A 21,201-nucleotide genomic window follows, 5' to 3' on the forward strand; every position below is an offset into this window, starting at 1 on the left:
CAATGCCTCCTCGACCAACACTTGTGTTGTGTTATCAAATGCCCTAGAAAATTATGTTGAATTGAACATGTTTTCCTTCCAACGAAATCGCGATACATTCACATGAATTGTGGTGGGTAATCAAAAATGCAAAACTAACGTTCCATAAGGGGTTCAGAAGCAAAGTGTCATTTTGTCGTCCTTCAAATGAAGTGATATTGGAAGATTATCTTCCACAAGGATTGTCTACAAAACATGATGATGATGTCAATCAAGAACGAAAAAACAGTTGTATCATGTTGCTATATGACTGCACCATCCCCTGTTCGATTTCGGTAATGCAAGATGAAGAAACAGACAGTATCAACTTTCGTCCTTCGTAATTATGGCTTTTCAGCTCGGCGATTTCTTCCAGATTCACTCCGACTTCAACGATCGTTGGGGATCAGCCGGAATTGGGAAATCCGAGATAATCCACATTTGACCTAAATGCAATATACTTGTTCCCCCATAAATCCGCCCTTTATCTCGGAAAGAAAACGCGTTGCATGTCGACGGGCGTAAAAAATGCCGAGATAAGTTCCAGGAGGGAAGAAATACCGGAACTTTTTTATTTTAAACGCAATGGTTTACGGCCTCGACAGAGTGCTTCACTTTGAATAATTCTTTTCGTGTTGGCCGAGAAAGAAATGAAATCTTTCTTCTGTTCTCATTTGGGCCGGCAGATGTTTTATCGCGCCGTTCTTGGTTTTTTTCGTTGAACGGTCATAATTCTTTATGAGCGAGCTTTCATTATCTGCGGATTTGAGGATCTGATTCTGGCGGCATGACGGAAAACAGATATACAGGGTGAGTCTTTAACTCTTATACATATTTCAATAGTGGATTCTTGAGGTCAAAACAAACACTTTTTTCCTTTACCATTATTTCCGATTTGGCTCGGTTTGAAAGATATAGGCTGTTGAAGAACCATCAAAAAATTATTTTGAGCTCAAAAACGGCTTTATCGAATGAAATGAATTCTGGAACATAGTTTCTCATTTATTTGATGAATATTTTAAGAACACAATATAGCACCAACGTCTTCCAGTTTTCTCATTATGACCATTACGTACCATAAAATTACCAAAAATTCAAAGAACCCAACTCTTGTAACTAAATTGGAGGCTATCTAATGAATACTTGGACGCTTCATAAAATGAAAGTATTTTTCATCATTTTTCGTATATTGCGGCGTTTTCGAGTAATTTTATGTTCAAAAATTAAAAAGTGTCTGTGATATTCGGAAAATTAGGTACCAAAGTACCTAAAAACTGAAAGCAACTCTGTTTGAAATATCCACAGATAGCACAGATTTTGTTAGTTTGTTGTTGTTTTTCTAGAGGTGGCACAGCTCATTATGAAAACCTATAACGGCTTCATCTCGTTATCAGGACCGAATCGGAAAAAATGGTACAGGAAAAATGTGTTTCTTTCGAACTCAAGAATCTGCTGTTGAAATATTTGTACGAGTCAAAGACTCACCCTAGAAAATAATATCTCTCGGTGCTGATTTTCGAAAATTCAATCATTCAGCATCAACAAACGTGAAGGAAACTCATCACAAATTTTTTTAAAGGCTTTTGTCTCCGCAATTCAGTAACTCTATGATGGAACTATATAAAAAAGTAAAATAAAGACGAATCGGAATGTGAAAAATAAATTTTCTCTCCATTTCACCCAAATTTATTTATGTCTAACCCCTTTTTTCTTTGCAGGTAAGAAAAGAAACCATGTCTCTGAATTTGTAAGTATTTTACCTGATTAAGACAATGAATTTTCTACTGCGAATCTTTTTACTCGTTTTAAAACTATGACTCCCGTGAATAATCTTAATCGTAGTAGCTTAATCTGAAGATTTTGCAATTTTAAGCGAGTTATGATAACTTTTCAACTACAATTTTCATCAACTAAGACTCGCCCATTTCTCAAGTGGATTGCAGCTTCAATCAGAACTATAAGTCCCTTGAAATAATCGAATATCTGGCTTAATCTAAAAATTTCATCTTCTACTGGATAAGGTTCGGTTATTCATTACTATGCACAAATTTTCAGGGAGAATTTTCATTTGATTTTCCAGGGATATCCCCTGTTCAGCTTCACCTATAGAAATTTTGCTCTTATTGGTGAATTATACTAAGTATACAGAAAAAGGAATGCTCAGTATACATGAATTAATTCGAGCTACATTTCTATCACTATGGTTACATGCTCAGAGTGTCAATTAGAGGGCAAAATTAAGGATGAGGACTGCATGAAACCTCCGCCACTTGTAAATGACGATCTTTATCGATTCGAAATCTCTGGACCGCAAAAAAAAAGAGAAACTCTCAATCCGTCTCCCCCCGAAGAGTGAATTCCTATGTCTACCGTCTCCGGGCATCCCGCGTTATATCCTAGATTTCCCGGATACGGCACTTTCCCCAATTTATCCAGACACCTTAAGTCGGCGGCGTAAAACCTTTAATCTCCGAACAACTCACGGAGTCGGCAGTTCGTTAACGGCGGACATACGCCGCCGCCTCCGCGGTCTACGCCGCCGTTCTAGCGGGGCAGTCCTCTCACGTATCCCGCAGGATATCCAGCGTAAATTGGGAACGTCAGTTCGCTTAGATCTCCCTTCGATCGTCAGACAATACTTCTGACGGTGGCGCGTAAATGGGCATCGAGGAATTCATCTAGACGGGGAGAATGCGGTCGCTTTATAATCAAGAGGATGTTATGGGGCGGTCGATAACATCCCAGCTATTCGGAAATTGGACCGGGTGGATGGGGGTGGAATATTCTATTGGATATTGAGGGGTCGTTTTTTTTGTCATTTGGGAGGTCTAAGGCCTGATGCAGATGCCCTACTCATCCCTCTGTGCCTTTCTTCTAAACTAATGATATTTATCGCCTGAAATTTGAGGAATATGCAATGAACAGGGTGAATGTTCAACTCGTACAAATATTCTAGCATTAGATTCTTGAGGTCCAAAGAAACACTTTCTTCATTTACCATTTTTTCCGAATCGGCCCGGTTTAAAAGTTACAGGCTGTTGAAAAACCATAAAAAAAATATTTTTAGATCTATCACACAAACGGTTTTATCGAATGAAATTAATTTTAGAATATAGTTTGCCATTTATTTTATGAATCTTTTTCGAACACAAGATATCACCCACGTCTTCAAGTTTTCTCATTATGACCATTACGTACCATAAATATAACAAAAATTCAAAGAACCCAACTCAACTAACTTGAATCTTTGAACGTTTCATAAGATAAAAGTATTCCTCACATTTCCTCGTATAATGCGCCGTTTTCGAGAGAAAAATATCTGTGATATTCGGATATTCGTATATTTGGGTACTTTGACCGAATACAACTCCCTTTAAAAGATCCACAGATGTGTAGTGTCAGAGATTAAGCTAGTTACTCTGAAGATGAGTTTGTTTTTTCTGCGGTGGCACAGCTCATTATGAAAACTTAGAATGGCTATATCTTTTTATCAGGGGCAAATTGGAAAAACTGATATAGGTAAAGAGTGTTTCTTTAGACCTCAATAATCTACTGTTCATCAAAAAAGTATTTTGTTCGATATCACTAGGACGCATAGTATTCGAGAAAAATCGATTTGATATTTCCACCCCTTTGAAACTGTGAATTCATTATTGTAATCGCTTTACATCAGTCTGTTAGGACTGAAATTAACCTTCTTTTTACACGTATGATACGCCTTAATGTGAAAAATCAGAATGGACAGTATTGAATTCCAATTTTTGATATTAAAAACTGTTAAAACTTCTGTTGTGCTTTAACCAATGTTCTAAAGGTAGTTCTAAAAAAGTTTCGTTTAGTTGATTTTACTCAATTCGAACATATTGTATTCGATCAGAGTGTCTGTGTCTGTGCAATTGTCTTGTGTTTCTACTTCTGATGAATGGATAGGTTTTTTTCTACATACACACGTCACATATCGTATAGCTTCTTATTCCAGAAAGAGAGGACTGATTTTTTATTGCAAATCCTCAGTATCAGATCAAGTGGGCTGCATTTGAAGAGAAAATCGAAGTTTATCAGTTTCACCGATTCCTCTATCACTCTGAATGATCGTAATCCCTCGCACTCAAAAAAAAGGTTGCAAAATGGCGAATGCACCGTTCCTTTTTCATCTCCACCCCTTCATCCGGGCAGTTTCCCCGGCCCAAACCCGGAAATACTCAATTTCCCGAAATGAAAAAGATGACCCTTTAATAGTCGGCAACCTGAAATAATGAAGCATTAATTCTGGACTCATCAAAGGGGCATTTAAAGGCAAGGCATCGCTCCGTATGCCCGCCGCTCCCCACCACCGACCCCGTCGGGGGTGGAGCCAACGGGGTGACGTATCACGCAGTGCGGAACAAAACAGTGCCTCCGACAAAAGCAGTCTCCCAACTTGTGTGCGTCAGTAGAGATATGAACATTCTAGGTAAGACTCGTATCTTGCCAGAAGACTCTGATCCACTGGTACGACTGATTTTTGATAAGTTTGATGTCACTTGCTTGAATTTCCACTCTTCCTCTATCTATCCATACTCTGTGAATACCTACTCGATTTACTTTACGCGTCCGTTTGTGTGTGAGGTGCATGTTGTTCTTTGTAATATATACCTACGGTTCTGTGTATTCGATATTTACGATCTATTTTCTCGAACTTGCATGATATGCTGCTACTTTCAAAACTTCCGGTTGGACAATGCGTCCATGCAGCCTCGATATTCGATCTCTTCTTGTTTATTGTTTGTTTGTTGTGTTTGTTCGTGTTTTCGATGTTTATTGTATGATATTTTCACTTTACTGTCGTTTTATTGGAATTTTTATCATGTTTCGTGGTGATATTCGATGTTTTGAGATGGTATTGATCTATTGACATAATTTTCGTGGTTCTCTTCATATTTCCTCAATGTTATATTTATATTGAACAAAAATTTCAAAGTTCCATCACCTGTTGCTTCATATTCCGTTCACCATCTTATATTACAAGAGTAGAGTTCTCGATATGAATTCGAACAATGAAATATGAAAAACTCTAACAGGTTTGTGTCAGGCAATTGCGAAGGCCATGTTGGTATATGGCCGACCCTTGGATGAAATGTCACGAAGCACGAGGAAAATGTGTGATAATTTTCCTAACTAGCATCTATTCCTTCCAGATGAGATTTGTCTTTCGAATCCAGTTGACTCTGATATTTAGGATATGTCATGAGTTCTCGATGATTTTTGACCATCACATACATGATTTTCTTCTTGTTAGTAGACGTAGACGAAGATTTCGATTAATTCATACCAAATGAACCTTTTTTCTGGAGAAATATTTTCACAGAACACTTAGGTGTTCAACAAACTAACAAAAAGACTGCTTCTAATATTCATCTTGAATATTCATTATCTCTTTCATCATAAATGAAGTATCTCTCCCACAATTTTTTTCAATCATCAGCTTTTCTGTGTGCCATGGGAATTTATCAATGTTGTCTTCATATAATCCTCATACTCGACTCTCTTCATATTGGACGAATATGTATCATTAAATGTACGAAGGATTTGTGTCAATCTTACTGCTACTTCTTTCCTCATCAGCAAATAAAGAAGGCCCGAGCAGAACTCCCATGGAAAATTGATTATATATACTTAATGCCCAAAGAGAAAAGCCAAATTGACAGTTCCTATAGAGCCTTTCAAGGGACAGATCTGCCTTCTAATTAAAATCTGACACTGTGATCTCGGACGGGGTATTAGTCGAATCACGGCTAATTATCTGCGAAATAATAAGCCTAGAGCTCTTTTTAATTGACGATGGACCCTAATCGGCGAAGGAATTTCAAATCTTCGATAGATTGATTCGGCTTTAAGCCCGAACTCATTTTGGTCTTTCCCTGGAAGCGAGCGAATACATTATTTGAGCAAAAGGAGTTGAGGATTAAAGTGGAATATCGAGGGAAATATTTCGTCAATATATTTCATATGCACCTAGTGGTTATTCTCAATTAGAACTATCCATTTCGATATTTATACCAAGAGTTTTCACGCGGTTGCAAATTGGTGAATGCGCAAAGACGAATTGTCGAAATAGTTGACTGCGGTGCATAAATTTGAGCACTTTGTGAACTTCGTCCATGTAATTCCAGATTATTTCCAGATCTATTCTTTGATATATCGTTCCTTAATTGGAAAAAAAACATTTTATGATGGCTTCAAATTGGCACAGAAATTTTTGGATTTTTGCTCCAACTTCTGATTCGATTTATGGTTTTTTTCATAATTCAGGTGAATAGTTATGTTATTAATGTGGCTCAGGACGTTAATCAGAATAACTTAATCCAAGGATGAAGTGAAATTCTTCTTTGCAATTTTATGTTGCATCATTACAGCAAGATTGTACTACGCAAGAAGTCGATTCTGTTTAGAGTGTTTTACCTCTTCGCATTCGATTGTTGTCTAGGGTTATTCCTAACAATGTCTAGTCCGAATCGTCTGGAGGACTTCGGAGTGACGTTTGAATCTTGCAATAGTGCTCAAGCGGGTCCCGACAAAAAAAAATTGTTATATCAGGCGAGTGCTCTCGTTCACGATGTATCCGATGCTTCAATTTCGGAATGCAAATCGCCCAAGTTCGGTTCGGTTGAGGGTTTTTGGCACGGGACGACGGCTATCCAATTTGTCGTCATTTTCTGGATAAATGCATGATCGATTGAACTCTCAACGTGCTCTTTGTTAATCCGAGAACGTATCCAGCTATGGCCGATCTAACGAACCACGGCACGATGAAGAGATGGGGCTTACTGAATGTCAAGTTTCAATTTGGGAAATTTTGAATCACTCCGGAATACGTTCTCGAGATGATTGTCATTTATTGGTTGTCATTTTATTCTGTTAATCATATCAGCAGATACTTCATAACAAGCATCTCCCCTTAACTGTGAGGGTTATATCTAGAAATGATCAGATTATGTGTTGAAATCATTAGAAAATATCTCATTTTCAGGATGACCATTCATTCATACAGCTTCCTCAATTACTTCTTCATTCACGCCCTTATATTCAGCAGTGTAACTTCTATTGCAGATATATACAGTAATCGAGAAGATTACATATATACCTATATCATGCACCGCGAACAATTCGGGCTTGAAATTCGAAGGATCCAACCTATCTCAATTCTCGATTTATATTCACGTTCTCCTGGAATTACGCGAACAGAATCCACATGGCTCTTGGCCAATTTCTACAAAACCGCCATCAATTTGAAAAAACACTGTTAAGCCGTCTGCTACTTCGCGAATGAGTAAGAAGCCAACGCGTTTCTATCAGTTGGGTCGTTTTTTTCGAACCTCCATGATCGAATGGAGACATCAATACAGTTTTAGATTTTAAGTATGGGATACGGTTGAATGTAGCGTGGTACATACGAGTTGTGCTTGTTAATGTCGCAGGTACATGGTACGCTGTTTTGAGTAATGCCCTCAAATACATATATGTTCTGATTTGATATACAAGGTATGTACATTAATGATCACCCGTGTGTTGCTGTGTTCAGCTCAACTGAACAGAAGCTGACGTATATTTCGGATATGGAGGGTTTAACATTGATTTCTGGAGTTCGTATCATTCAATGGAACTTATTCACTGAGACTGACTGTTTCTTCAATTTTAAGTGCCATGAAATAAGGTTTGTAACAAATTTGAGCGAATATTTGGTGAAGATCCAGATACACAGTGTTCCAAGGAACATTTTGGCATGAAGATTTCTTCTGAGTGTTCCTCTTTCTGTTTTTTTCTTTCCTGAAACTTTCTTGTATGTATTGCAGTCAAAATGGTTCGCTATGTCACAATTCTGATAGTTTCTTTTAAGGTTTTTTTGTACACGTCTTCGATTCCAAATATTTCTGCCTTGAAGACGCTCAGACACTAGCTTATGATAGTAACAATTTAGTGACTCCCCTGTGGTGGTTTTTGAGCGGTCTATCATCTGGAAGATTTTGAGGGTTATTATAACTAAGCAATCAATATGATTTGCTTGAAAGTACGACAGAAAATTAACAAAATGCTATGATACCTAGTTCCAAACATGAAAAATCCAGTCTCATTCAAGTCTTACAAACAGATTGATCCGGTGTGAAACATTTTCCGGATTTGTACCTCCACTTCAAGGATTCCCCCTCAAACTTACGGAGAATCCATTCAAAAACGTCTTCCTCAATTCTTTTCACTATGCATCCCGAAACAGCAATTACGCTAGCAGAAAGGAAGCTGTTGTCGTGGAATGAAAACCAACAGAGGTAAAATTACTCCCCTTCCTCAAGGTACCTCTTCCGATATATTGTCACTTTTCCCGGAGAAATGGCGAGTAAGAGACCGAATTATATTCGAAATACACACCCCCGGTCTCTCGGCAAGACCGTCTCTCCCGTTTAATTACGTTTCTGCTCGGTTTCGGGTGACAACAGTCTTCAATTACAACATCGGTCTATGTCAGAAGTTTCGGATAACTTGACTTATTCGCTGTACGTTGCACTTTACTCGACTCAACGTATTTATAGGATGCAATTAATCGTGTTGGCGTTATCTAGAACAGACAGATGTATTTCGGGTTAGAGATCGTTCTGCCGTTTGTGTTTTCCTTCAGTTAATTAGCGGGAATCTTGTTACGGTTTATGATCAGGATGCGAGAGTTTAGTTTTGAATCCGGGCGTTGTTTTTGTGAGTTTGACTACGAGAAGAACTTCCCTGTACCTTTGGATTAGTTTTTTGTAGGTCACCTAACAGTTACGAAGTTTTAATGAACTTCAATAACTTTTGCGCTTTCTCCTTTCAAAGATTGAATAAAAAGAAATTATTTGCGTGAAACCACGAGCTCCAAAACAACTTCCCCAGTTAAACATCCACATCAACAGCCAGTCCAGTGAATCAAGGGTCAATAGTCCATAAAATCGCATCGTTTCTTGTATCAACACAAAGCGATCCTTTTCTTAGAGGTTATAAAACCACGGAGGGTTTCTTATAAATGGAGCTCTAATTCCACCCCTATTAACGACCGAACAAAGAGAATGGCAACGTTAAACACTAACCGATATCGGCCGTAAGGACAAAATATCCCTATGTTATATGACGCGGTGTCATTTTCCAAAGTGGCCATAAACCGAAGTTGCCACAGCGATATGGGTTTGTCAATAGCCAGAAAAAATATAGGAAACTGATTTGATGGCCTTACGCGATGAGTGCCTTTGATCCTAAATGTACTTTTGATGGGGATCCTTTACGAATTGAATATTGTATGGAGGGATATCAATGATTTCCCGATAATTTTGCCTCCAGTCCTTTGGAGAGGCTTTGGGCCCTGGAAGAACATGAATTATTTCGTTTTTCTTTCATTTACTTTGTGTTGAGCAGCCATGTCTCAATAGATTATTCATTATTTTTTAATGCGACTCACGAATACGAAACTTGACATGAAAAGATTAAGTTGGATATCCAATTTTATGATTTCGTTTGATGAACAGAAGAGGATCCTTCTCAAAATGGGTTCCAACTCAATTTGAAGAAGAAAGGCGAAACACCCTTCAAATGATTGCACTAAATAGCACCATTATGATCCAATTTCGCCGAAGAAGAACGAATCTACTCTCAACTATCCCCATTCGCTCGTTTCAATGAATTTCCCGTTAATCTTCGCTTTTCTCTACACACCAGACCTTTCCCAGTCGGCATTGTAGGACTCCGACTGATAATTGGCCGCTCATACCAACGACAAGTTCTTCCATATCCGCCTTTTTGAGTGGAATTAAGACGAAATTTACTTCGCGAAACTTTTCGGATGAATGAGGCAGGGGTGGGGGCATCAAGACGAAGTTTCCGCCATGAAGAAGTTTTCCCCGGGAGATTTTCCTACCCGCGCTCCGTCTCCCTCTCTCGGGATTTTCAGTAAACCACTCAAATTTCGGAGTTATGATGTGGACAATGGGATATGGAGTGAGTCTCTCCGAGTGTTTTAGATCCTCGGATGAGGCAGATGTGGCCGAATCGTGTGATTTAGGAAATGGGTGATTTTCCACTCGGTTTATACCGGATGTTGAGTGTTTTAATTCATAACCGGGATGAGGGGACGTTTATTGAGATTGCTAGAGGAGTGGTCGACGAAGAAAGGTTTAATGTCGAAGATTGTTATCTTTTTGCTAATCTGAAAGGACAACGTATGCTTTTGAGACAGTCCTGTTAAAGTACGGTAGTCTGAGTATTTTCAGGTAGCAGAATTTCACCCTCAAGTCAGGATTCCTGACCCTATTTTTGTGTTCTACTGTGACTTGGCAACAACGGTGAATAATTTCTCAATTTTTGAACTCGAGGAAGCCATCAAATCTGACCCTGTTTGGTGCAGGACAATCTTCCTCCAAAGCATGAGGTAGTCTACAATGTCCTGTAAATACAGGGTGATTATTTGACTCGTACATTGATTTTTACAGTAGAATTTTGAAGTCAAAAGAATTGTATGCCATTTTTTCCGATTCGTCCATCCTTGGAAGAACAAGATTACTTTCAGAATAACTAGCTAAATATGTGACACTACACATCTGTGGCTCTTTCAAACAGAGTTTATTCAGCCAAAGTACCCAATTTTTCGAATTTCACAGATATTTTCAAATTTTTGAACATCAAATTACTCGAAAACGGCGCATTATACGAGAAAATATGAGGAATACTTATTTTTTACAAAAGGATAGAATTAAAAATAACAATTTTATGGTTTTTCAGTAGTCTGTGTATTTTAAACCAAGTCGAATAGGAAAAAATGGTAAAGGAAAAAGTGTTTCTTTCTATCTCAAAAATCTACTGTTGAAATATTTGTACAAATCTAGTAATATGAGATCCCAAACTAGTTCTATCGTATTCCTGCCAAAATTTGGTGTATCTGAAAGGTGGTCCTGGAATAGTCCTGTAATAGTGGCAAAACCCTGACAAGCTATATACTCCAGGACCCTCGATTCAATCCTATTTACCAGAGGGCCAAAAATCCAAATAAACGACCAAGCTCAAGACTCCAACTGAACCTTTCAGAAAGGTCATCTTTCTTCGAACAGCGAGAACTCATTGTTTTCGTAATATCAACGGTACATTGCACTGGAGAGAGTCAATAAGTTCGAAACTACGACATGCAGTTTACTGAGACTGGATTTTCGAATTGCTCGCTGTAGAAGTCTGTCAGTTTAAACTAAATCATCGACATATACATTGATCTAGTGGAATATTCGAGCCCTTCAGGCAAACATCCTTTGTTCCAGCGCATCCATACGAAGCATACGGCACACGGTCGTATAAAAACGCCGGGGGGAAGGGACCGGAAGGAAATCCACCCCAAAATTCCCGAATATACCGCATCCGTCCCGTTCTCGAATAAATCTCCGGCATAATCGGAGTTTTTCCGATCGGAAAGACAGCTGTCGTCGCGCGCGAAACAAATCGGGCGTGAATTGCGGTTGATTCCGTCGCGGAAAACCCTAGTTTTCCCTGCCCCCTCCCCCGATCGGAAAAACTCCCGTTTCCGAATCGACGCGCGTCCGATGACAAAAACCTGATTAACAATCAGTCGAATGGAATGTTTCTGCCGCAATTTTCCTCGGAGAATTTCCCTCAATCAAGTCGCATTTCCCGAAGGTCCGCCCGCCATTCAGATCGGGGATTATTTATGGATCGGTGTCCTGCGGAAAAAGTTATTGTTTGGTATCGAGAGGAGGTTCCGGTTATAATTGGACAGTCAGATAGCGATCTGCTTTATGCGTTTTAATTATTGGTCGGAGTTATGGCGGCTTTCTTTTGTGATGTCTTCTTATTCGGGATTCCTTGTCATGAATAAGGATGTTCTCGTCATTTTTTATGGTTCCAATTCTTCGTCGCTGTGACTCTCGGGAATTTTTTTTTATTCATTCATTGCTGAATCTCGTTACCGAGAATAAATCTACAAAAAGACTCAAAAACCAGACTATCGGTGCAATCAAACTTATAATTTCTTAGAGGTACTTGCGACTAGGTGCACCCCTGTAACTGAAGAGACCCAACCGTGACCTACAGATTCTTCCACACTCTGGGCATGGATAGTCACCAACTAAATCCGGCCACCGCTGTATTCTTCTCGAGTCTCTATTATAACTGTGGATCAAAGACCTCCACTGTGACCTGTCTAACGATAGTTGTTCCCAGTTATGATTGGCATTGACTGATTTTGGGGATTGATGCAGTGTATCCTTAAACCGCTTATACTGGCCTCCTGGTTTCCGAGCTCTCTCTGTGAATTCGCCATACAGAGCTATTTTGGGGAGTCTCGTGTCTTGCATCCTCAGAATGTGGCCGCTCCATCTGAGTCTGGCCGTCGCTACTTGAGTCTCAATTGTTGTACAACTCTCGCGCTGCAAGACTTCTGCATTTGAAACTTTGTGGAACCATCTGATGTGCAATATTTATCTAAGATGACGTTGTTGCGTTTGTTCAAGCTGTTTAATGTGTCGCCTGTAGGGAGTCAAGCTTTCGCTTCCGTAAAGAAGCGTTCGGAGGACCACTGTTTTGTAAGCAGCTTTCTTGGTCTTCAGATTGAGGTCGTGATTTTGAAACACTGTGACCTTTACCTTCCAGAATGCCCGTGATGCCGAATTGATACGGTTGTGTATTTCCGTGTCCAGGTTAGCCCTAGTATTTATGAAGCTTCCCAAGTATTTGAACTGCTCGACCTACTCTAGAGTTTCATCTTCCAGGCTGATATCTGCTGTTTGAAGGTTTTCTGGCGGACTTAACAAGATTTTGGTTTTGTCCATATTGAGTCTCAAGCCTAAAGCTTCGTATATATGTTCATAGGTGTCCAACATTATCTGTAGATCATCTGAGCTGCATAATCGTTTGCACATTGAAATTCCGTGATAAACTTTGTACGGGTTTTTGCTTTGAGGAGCTTCAAGCTAAACAGACCTCCATCAAATCTGATTCTTATTCCAACACCTCTTGCAGGCATACTCATGTCAGCAATTATCGAGACAGCCATGACGAAAATATTGAACAGTAATGGCGCTAACACACAGCCTTGTTTAATCCAGACTTGGTTAAGAAATGGTCGGTTGCAGAGCCATTATTTTACAGATTTTGAAATATGGTAACAGGATTACTCCTCCACTGAAGGAACGCCCCCTCAAAACATCCGAATATGTGAATAATTCGCTGGATTAAAATTCCGGGAATACCTCGCCCGCTAAAATACCACCTAGTTAGTACGTTAGTTCAATCAGAAACATACCGTCCTAATCGAGAACGGATATGCTAAAATCTCGAACTATTCTCGTTCCTCCCTAACTAACAACGTGGCCCGGAGGTTTCTGATATTCGCAACCGACAAACGCAGAGCCTTTCAGGCTTGGAATTGTTTGGCGGTAGTTTTAATAATTCTCTCGCTACGGATACGCTATCCATCATTCCCCGCCCGTTTTCGGATAGCCGGAAGGGAAACTCGTCAAGGAGTTCAGAGGATTAACTGATGTGTACATCTACAAAGGATTTTGATGAAAGAGATCATAATAAAAACACGTATATGTATGACCCATTTCGATTCATATCTCTTGGTTGATTTTCGTGTTTCGCAATTAATGCTTCAGACTGGAAACGCTTTCCACCGCCGCGCTAATCAAGTTGAGCCAAAACCAACACCAGACTTGAAAAAGCTCCTTCGTCGGGTCGGTCGGATAAACAGCCATATTTTTTCCGGACACCGGCGACGAATTACAACGGAAAGAAGCACCTTCAAGCTCTTAATTAGTGAACTATGCAGACGACTGTAGCTACAGCATAAATTCCCGAGTGTGCTTCATATTAATCTGGCCGAGCCGGGAGCGTTGAATTGAATTTTCTGGCCATTTTGTTTCAGCGTTTCCGCACGAGAAAGCTCACCTTCCACATTAATATTTATATTACCCGTTTTATTATTTGTCGACAGTAAAATGCAACGGAACTTCCCTCTTGTAATTATTCGTTTAAATTTGAATTCGTCCACCAGTTATAATCTCGGAGGTGATGAAGACAGACCGCGGCTTAGACTCAATTGAGCTCAATTAAATGGGTTTTTTTACGGATTATTCTCTTCAGAACGTTGGATTTGCTGATAATAATCATGTTTCTGTCGGAAAATTCAACAATTACTTCATTTCTCCTTCGGAATCTCATTCCAGTTGTTGGCAAAAAATTGTAAGCTATATCAAGGGCTGTAACATTCTTCGATTTTACAGAAAGAGACCTCTCGTGGTTTGGGTAGAAAGGTGAATATATTCTGAAATGCTTTTGGGTGGAAAAAAGAGTAGATGATTTGAGAAATACTCGTACAAATATTTTAACAGTAGATTCTGGAGATTAAATTAAAAGAAAAACTTTTGTCCTATACCCAGTTTTAAAAAGGAGCTATTTTACCCCTGGAGAAATCAAATTCCCTTCAGAATAACAAGCCTATACATCTGTGGATCTCTTAAACAGAGTTGTATTCAAACAATGTGTCCAGTTTTTCAAATTTCACAGACATTTCTTAATTTTTGAACATCAAATTACTCGAAAACATTATACGAGGAAATATGAAGAATAATTTCTTCACAAAACGTTCAAAGAGTTGGGTTCTTTGAATTTTTTGTATTTTTATGGTACGAAATGGTCATAATGAGAAAACTGGAAGACGTGGATGATATCTTGTGTTCGAAAAAGATTAATGAAATAAATGAAAAACTATATTCCGAAATTCATTTCATTCGATAAAACCGTTTGTGAGATAGGACTGAAAATAAACTTTTTTTAGGTTTTTCAGCAGCCTGTACCTTTTAAACCGAGCCGATTCGGAAAAAATGGTAAAGGAAAAAAGTGTTTCTTTTGACCTCAAGAATCTACTGTTTAAATATCTTCACGAGTCAATGACTCACCCTGTATAAATAGACAAGCTTCCACCTGCTTAACTTTTTCTTTATTCCCATAAAGATTGCTTACATAGGACAATTTTTCTTGGTAGTCGAAATGTTAATTTTCGTCAATTGTTCAACAAAGTAACGAATTCATGATTATGAGAGCGAGGAAAAATACGAATCTCCGTATCTTCCAATCCTTCTCCCGCACTCCAATACGTGCCACGCAATTAGCATCCTGTCGTATACAAATGTGAAGGAGGCCCACCAAATTCTACTCGATTTCGAGTATACACCCCGTTTTCATATCACATGTCTATTGTATCGCACGTTACAAAGCAATCTCATCCTGTGTGTCTGTGTGTGTTGGTATTTGACAAAGAAGTTTTCCAACAATGGCGGCATTAAACTATGCCTATCCATCACAGGGCGAATGCTTTGAGTTACATCCTATATCCCTGGATGTGTATACGTATCCTCTGTTAAACGTTGTTTTGCCTCCACGATGGGGATGTATCGCGTTTGTATTCTTATCAGGGAACTTGACGTGGAGTGAGTGTGGATAATTTCACAGAGAAATTCGAAGTTTATTTAGAAGTTTTAACGTATACTTCATTCAAATTTATTTTAGCTGTCGGTTGGCCATGAAATAATTTTCTCAAGTTTTTGTAACTAGAACGAAGTTAGGTTGGCACTCATGAAATGTCGTTAATGTCATAACGCCGTTGCCACAACTTATATCAATTTTTATTACGAAAATGCCGAAAGTGATTGAAAAAAGAGACAGGGTTTCAGGAAGTGCTATTTAGAATTCAGGTCCGCTCATTCAAATAGTTATACTCTGATATTCTAAAATCCACAATACGTCAGACGGTAGCGAACATATTCAATGTAAGAGAATTTATATAATGTTTCATCTGAATCTAAACGACATATATTTCAGCTGGATATTTCCACAATCAGAAAGATTGTGAATGAAGAGGATGACAAAGAATTTCCTTCTATTGGGAGACCCAAAAAATTGGTGTCATTTGAGAATTTTATGTTTGAGTGAATTAATGCGAAAAGTTTACTACAGGATTTTCGATAAATGTCATCGGAGAATAAGTTCCCTAAAATGGATTTTTCTATTTTTCATTTGACTTGTCCTATACAATGTAAATGTCTTAAGGTACTAATAAATACCTATAATTATTATTATTACATCAATGTATTAAGATGAATAGCCACAAATACGCGCAAGTTGCCCTATTACTTGTTTATTCATGTGAAATTTTTGTTCAAAGGTGAAGGTCATCTTAACTTGAAACTTCAATTCCTTCAATTCCTTTTACTTATATTGATGTAAGATAATTTTTGTTGAAGAATTTAACATTCTTGTAATTATCTGTTAATTCCTTCGGAAGATACCCATTCCAAACCACTGCATCATATGCATTTCATCTTCGAGTTAATATTTTTGAAATCTACAAATGATGTAAGTCAAAGAAGATAACGAACATTAACTCTTCTCAAGCTAGTGCACATTATGATATTATACTGATCCCTTGTATTTTCCATGCAAATAAGTGGATTTGGTATGCCTTCAATCAGTTTGTATAAACTTCAATTATGTTCGTCACATATTTCCCGAAAAGATTTGACATTGTGATAAAATACGTAGTAACAGAAACTTTTACATAGAACGGGCAACATAGCGTTGATTTAAAACCCAAAAATGTTTTGACAAGCTTCATAACCCCACATTTTCGTACTATACAGAGTGAAATGTGTCGAATTTCCATGGCCAACCGACTGCTAAAATAAAAGTGAATGAAGTATATTATGTGATTCGTTTTCTGTGAAAGTACAACTATCCCACTAATACTCTTATAATCGATTAGTAAACGTAGAAAAACGAAGCGCATATGTGTGCCGTAATAGACTGGTTTACATTATAACGATTTTATTTGAAATAAAAGTCCGCAGTCATGAAGAGAAGCCTTATAAAGTATTGACGTCAAATAGGATTAGGTTTCATGTGTGGATTCAGTTCATATATTTCTGGGAGAGATCGAATTTCAGAATATTAGACAATTTTACCATCTGAATCTAAGGGAATCTCTTTTGTGTTCAATCCTCAATAATCCAGCTGGAAAACATAAGATCTTCTGGATAACTCGATTTACATAAACTCGAAAAATGGTCAATTCGGCATTTATCTGTGTGATACGGCGATCACGATTATGACGGGAATAACTTTTCCAATTTACGACCTTGCGATTTCCGCCGAACCGCACACAAAGCGCCGTCTTTTCAGTCGTAAAACGCGAAAAAGAACCTGTCACCTGAGCAACCCATCCATCCCGAACGAGTATCTCGTCCCGGCAGGAAACATAACTCCGTTAAAGTTGATTATTCCGGCGTGAAATCCAGCCCGGAGTAAATTTTTCATATTCACGCTCCGCGGGAAGCGAGAGAATATACAAGCCGGCGAATGTAATTTTACGCTACCCGATTATAAATAAAATCTGGTTAGTTCGAAGACAGGTTCGATCTCTAAAAGCGCCCCTAAAAGCCGTGGCCGTAGCCGGTGTATGAAGTTACTTAAGAGGATGTCAGTTTGGCTCCGGGCGGGGTAAGCTATATTGATTCTGCCAGACACCTGACGTAATGAAAACTAAAGCTCCCTTGTGATGGGCGGTAAGAGGACAGATCCTCTCGCGATATGTACCAGCTTGTACTAGACATACATCTTGTGATTCCGTAGGAAAAATCGGTATTTTGAGGAAAAATCAACGTTACCGTAGGTTTAAAAAAATTTGCCGTAGCCAGGCATCAACCAAACTCTCATCTACGAGGATATATCGAAAAATTCTTAGCTCTACTATAGAACCAAACAAAATTCCAATGTCAAAATATTTTATTACTCAACATATTCTTCTCTTAATTGGATAAATTTATTACAGCGAACCTGCAACGTTTCTAGACCTTTCAAAAAAAAAGTTTCTTGTTGCTCTGCAAACCAAACCTCCACAGCTTTCATTACCTCCCCGTTGGAAGAAAATTTACGACCTTTTAAACTTTTTTTCAGTTGAAGAAAGATGTGATAGTCGGATGGAGCCAAATCTGGTGAATAAGGGGGGTGTTCTAGTAATTCAAACCCTAAATCACGAATTTTTTGCATGACTACATGAGATTTGTGTGCAGGGGCATTGTCCTGCAAAAACTAAACACCTTTGGATAGTTTTCCACGTCTTTCTTATTTGATTTTTTCCCGTAGAGTGGTTAGTTATATCGAATAGTAATCTCCGGTTATTGTTCTACCCTTATCCAAAAAATTGGATCATCATCATGATGACTTCATGGCAATCCCAAAAAACTGAAGCAAGAACTTTTCGAGCAGATTTTTGGACACGAAACTTCTTGGAGAACCAGAGGGTCGCCATTTCATCGATTGTTGCTTTGTTTCTGGATCGTAGAAATGTACCCAATGTACCATAGTAACAATTCGTATTAAGAAGTCTACATCGTTTTCAAATCGAGCACGCGATGCTTCTACCCTTGCACGATTTTGGTCGAGATTCAAACATTTGGGGATCCATTTCGCAGCAATCTTTCCCATGTCCAAATTGACGTGAATTATAGGATGAACGCGTTCGTATAAAATATTCAGTGCTTCAGATATCCGTTTTAGCCCAATTCCAATGATTCCAGAGTCTCGTCTTGTCGATGAAATATCAGGTCTGGTCCATTGTATCAAATCAAAAGAAAAAATCCATCTAGATCACAATAAACATCCTCGATATAATCAAATCCTCGTAGGCGTAACGAATCCCGCTATCTGAAATAAAAAATTTCCTCTTCTGTATCATCCCCCATTCCTCTAACCGAATTATCTCGCATCCCAGGCATCTCCATTCTCCCCAGAACAAATATTCAGGGATTTCTCCTTCAAAGTGGACACACGTCAGATCGGGCACGTCACGCACACAAAGGCTCATCGCGGAAAAAGCCAGGAGGACCACGCCACAGAAATCTGACGAGGATATTGAAGTGATTCCAGTCATGTCAACGGATAATTAGATCTGAATGTTGCTTCGGACAAGCGTCGTTTTGTGACGTCACGGACAATGACGCTCTTTTGCGAGACCGGAGATTGGATATCCGCGATAAGCACGGATTATTTCTTTGTTTACGCGCTCCGGGCGTATTGTGCGGAAAAAATAATAGCGGGGAGTATTCAGATCGAGGTTAGGGGTGGTTGCGGACGTTGGTTTGCGTCGTTTGTTTCTCGGGGCGTTTTTCAGGATATTAAACTCGGTTTTTATCGGTGAATTTTCTGTGGGATTCGTGGGAAACTGTGCTGATTTTTTCTGATGGAAATTGGTAAATGTTTTGAATTAGAGGGATCTTTTTAACGAGATGGGGTGAAGTTGGAGGGGTGAAGTCCTTATCAGAACATGCTCCTTCCGAATGAAATATGTATAGTGCATTCACGTTTATTTTAGCAGTCGGTTGGCCATGAAATAATTTTCTCAAGTTTTTGTAACTAGAACGGAGTAAGGTTGGCATTCATGAAATGTCGTTGATGTCATAACGCCGTTGCCACAACTAATATCAATTTTATTACGAAAATGCCGAAAGTGATTGAAAAAAGAGACAGGGTTTCAGGAAGTGCTATTTAGAATTCAGGTCCGCTCATTCAAATAGTTATACCCTGATATTCTGAAATCCACAATACGTCAGACGGTAGCGAACATATTCAATATAAGAGAATTTCTAAAATGTTTCATCTGAATCTAAACGACTTATATTTCAGCTGAATATTTCCACAAACAGAAAGATTGTAAATGAAGAGGATGACAAAGAATTTCCTTCTATTGGGAGACCCAAAATAGTGGTGGCATTTGAGAATTTTATGTTTGAGTGAATAAATGCGAAAAGTTTACTACAGGATTTTCGATTAATGTCATCGTAGAATAAGTTCCCGAAAATTCATTTTTCCAATTTTGATTTGACTTGTCCTATACATTGTAAATGTCTTAAGGTACCAATAAATACCTAACTATTGTTATAATATCAATGTATTAAGATGAACAGCCACAAATACGCGCCAGTTGTCCTGTTGATTGTTTATTCATGTGAAATTTTGTTCGAAGGTGAAGTTCATCTTGACTTGAAACTTCCTTTCATTCCCTTAACTTACATTGATGCAAGATGATTTTTGTTGAAGAATTCAACATTCTTGTAATTATCTGTTAATTTCTTCGGGAGATACCCATTCCCAACCACTGCATCATATGCATTTCATCTTCGGGTTAATATTTTTGAATTCTACAATGGATGTAACGTATTCAAACTTTAGTCAAAGAAGATAACGAACATTAACTCTCCTCAAGCTAGTGCATATTATGATATTATACTGATCTCTTGTATTTTCCATGCAAATAACTGGATTTGGTATGCCTTCAATCAGTTTGTATAAACTTCAATTATGTTCGTCACATATTTCCCGAAAAGATTCGACATTGTGATAAACTACGTAAAAACAGAAACTTTTACGTAGAACGGGCAACATAGCGTTGATTTAAAACCCAAAAATGTTTTGACAATCTTCATAACCCCACATTTTCGTACTATACAGAGTGAAATGTGTCAAATTTCCATGGCCAACCGACTGCTAAAATAAAAGTTAATGGAGTATATATTACTCAATTTTGGGAATTAACTTAGATTTTAAGTTTAGGGAGAGGTTTATTCGAATCTCCTGCTAATGTGGATCCTTCGCCATTTTGCAACTAGTCGTTTGCCATGTCGAATTTAATGATGTTTCTCCCATTCTTGTGCTGAACGTTTCCCTCTCGTATTATCGCCATGTCAGGACATGCGCTCTCTGAATCGACTTAGTTTTTAAGTTTAGGGAGAGGTTTACTTGAATCTCTTGTTTATGTGGCTCCTTCGCCATTTTGCAACTAGTAGTTCGCGATGTCGAATTGAATGATATTTCTCCTATTTTCCTCCTTCTCGTATTATCGCCTCGGATCGACGGTCCTTGTACGCCCGGAGCGTGTAAACGTCATCCGGGGGTGAAAAATTCCCAGCGCGGGCCCCAAACCGTCACCGTATGCAGATCGACCGATGTTGCGGAACAAACGAAACGAGAAACATAAATTCGGGTATCGAATTGAAAGCGGAAATTGATGTCTTCGTGAATCCGAATTCGCGCGGAACCGGAGGCGAGGTTTCTGTTTGCGCGGAATGAAATATA

The 21,201-nt window shown here is 38.7% G+C and overlaps 1 protein-coding gene across 4 annotated transcripts in view; it reads left to right on the forward strand.

The window, feature by feature from the left end:
* The window catches only part of LOC123313323 (complexin), a 157,880-nt gene that overhangs the window by 115,543 nt on the left and 21,136 nt on the right, over positions 1-21,201 (forward strand). Inside the window, exon 1 of one of the 4 annotated variants that reach the window (XM_044898164.1) lies at positions 4,406-4,471. The exons of the other annotated variants lie outside the window; for them this stretch is intronic. Within the exon in view, the coding sequence (XP_044754099.1) occupies positions 4,459-4,471 (13 nt within the window). The 5' untranslated portion in view covers positions 4,406-4,458. Of the gene's footprint in view, positions 1-4,405; positions 4,472-21,201 lie in introns of those variants that run through there. 4 annotated transcript variants of the gene reach the window in all.

The sequence above is a fragment of the Coccinella septempunctata genome, chromosome 5 (assembly GCF_907165205.1).
Source record: "Coccinella septempunctata chromosome 5, icCocSept1.1, whole genome shotgun sequence".
Lineage (NCBI taxonomy): Eukaryota > Metazoa > Arthropoda > Insecta > Coleoptera > Coccinellidae > Coccinella > Coccinella septempunctata.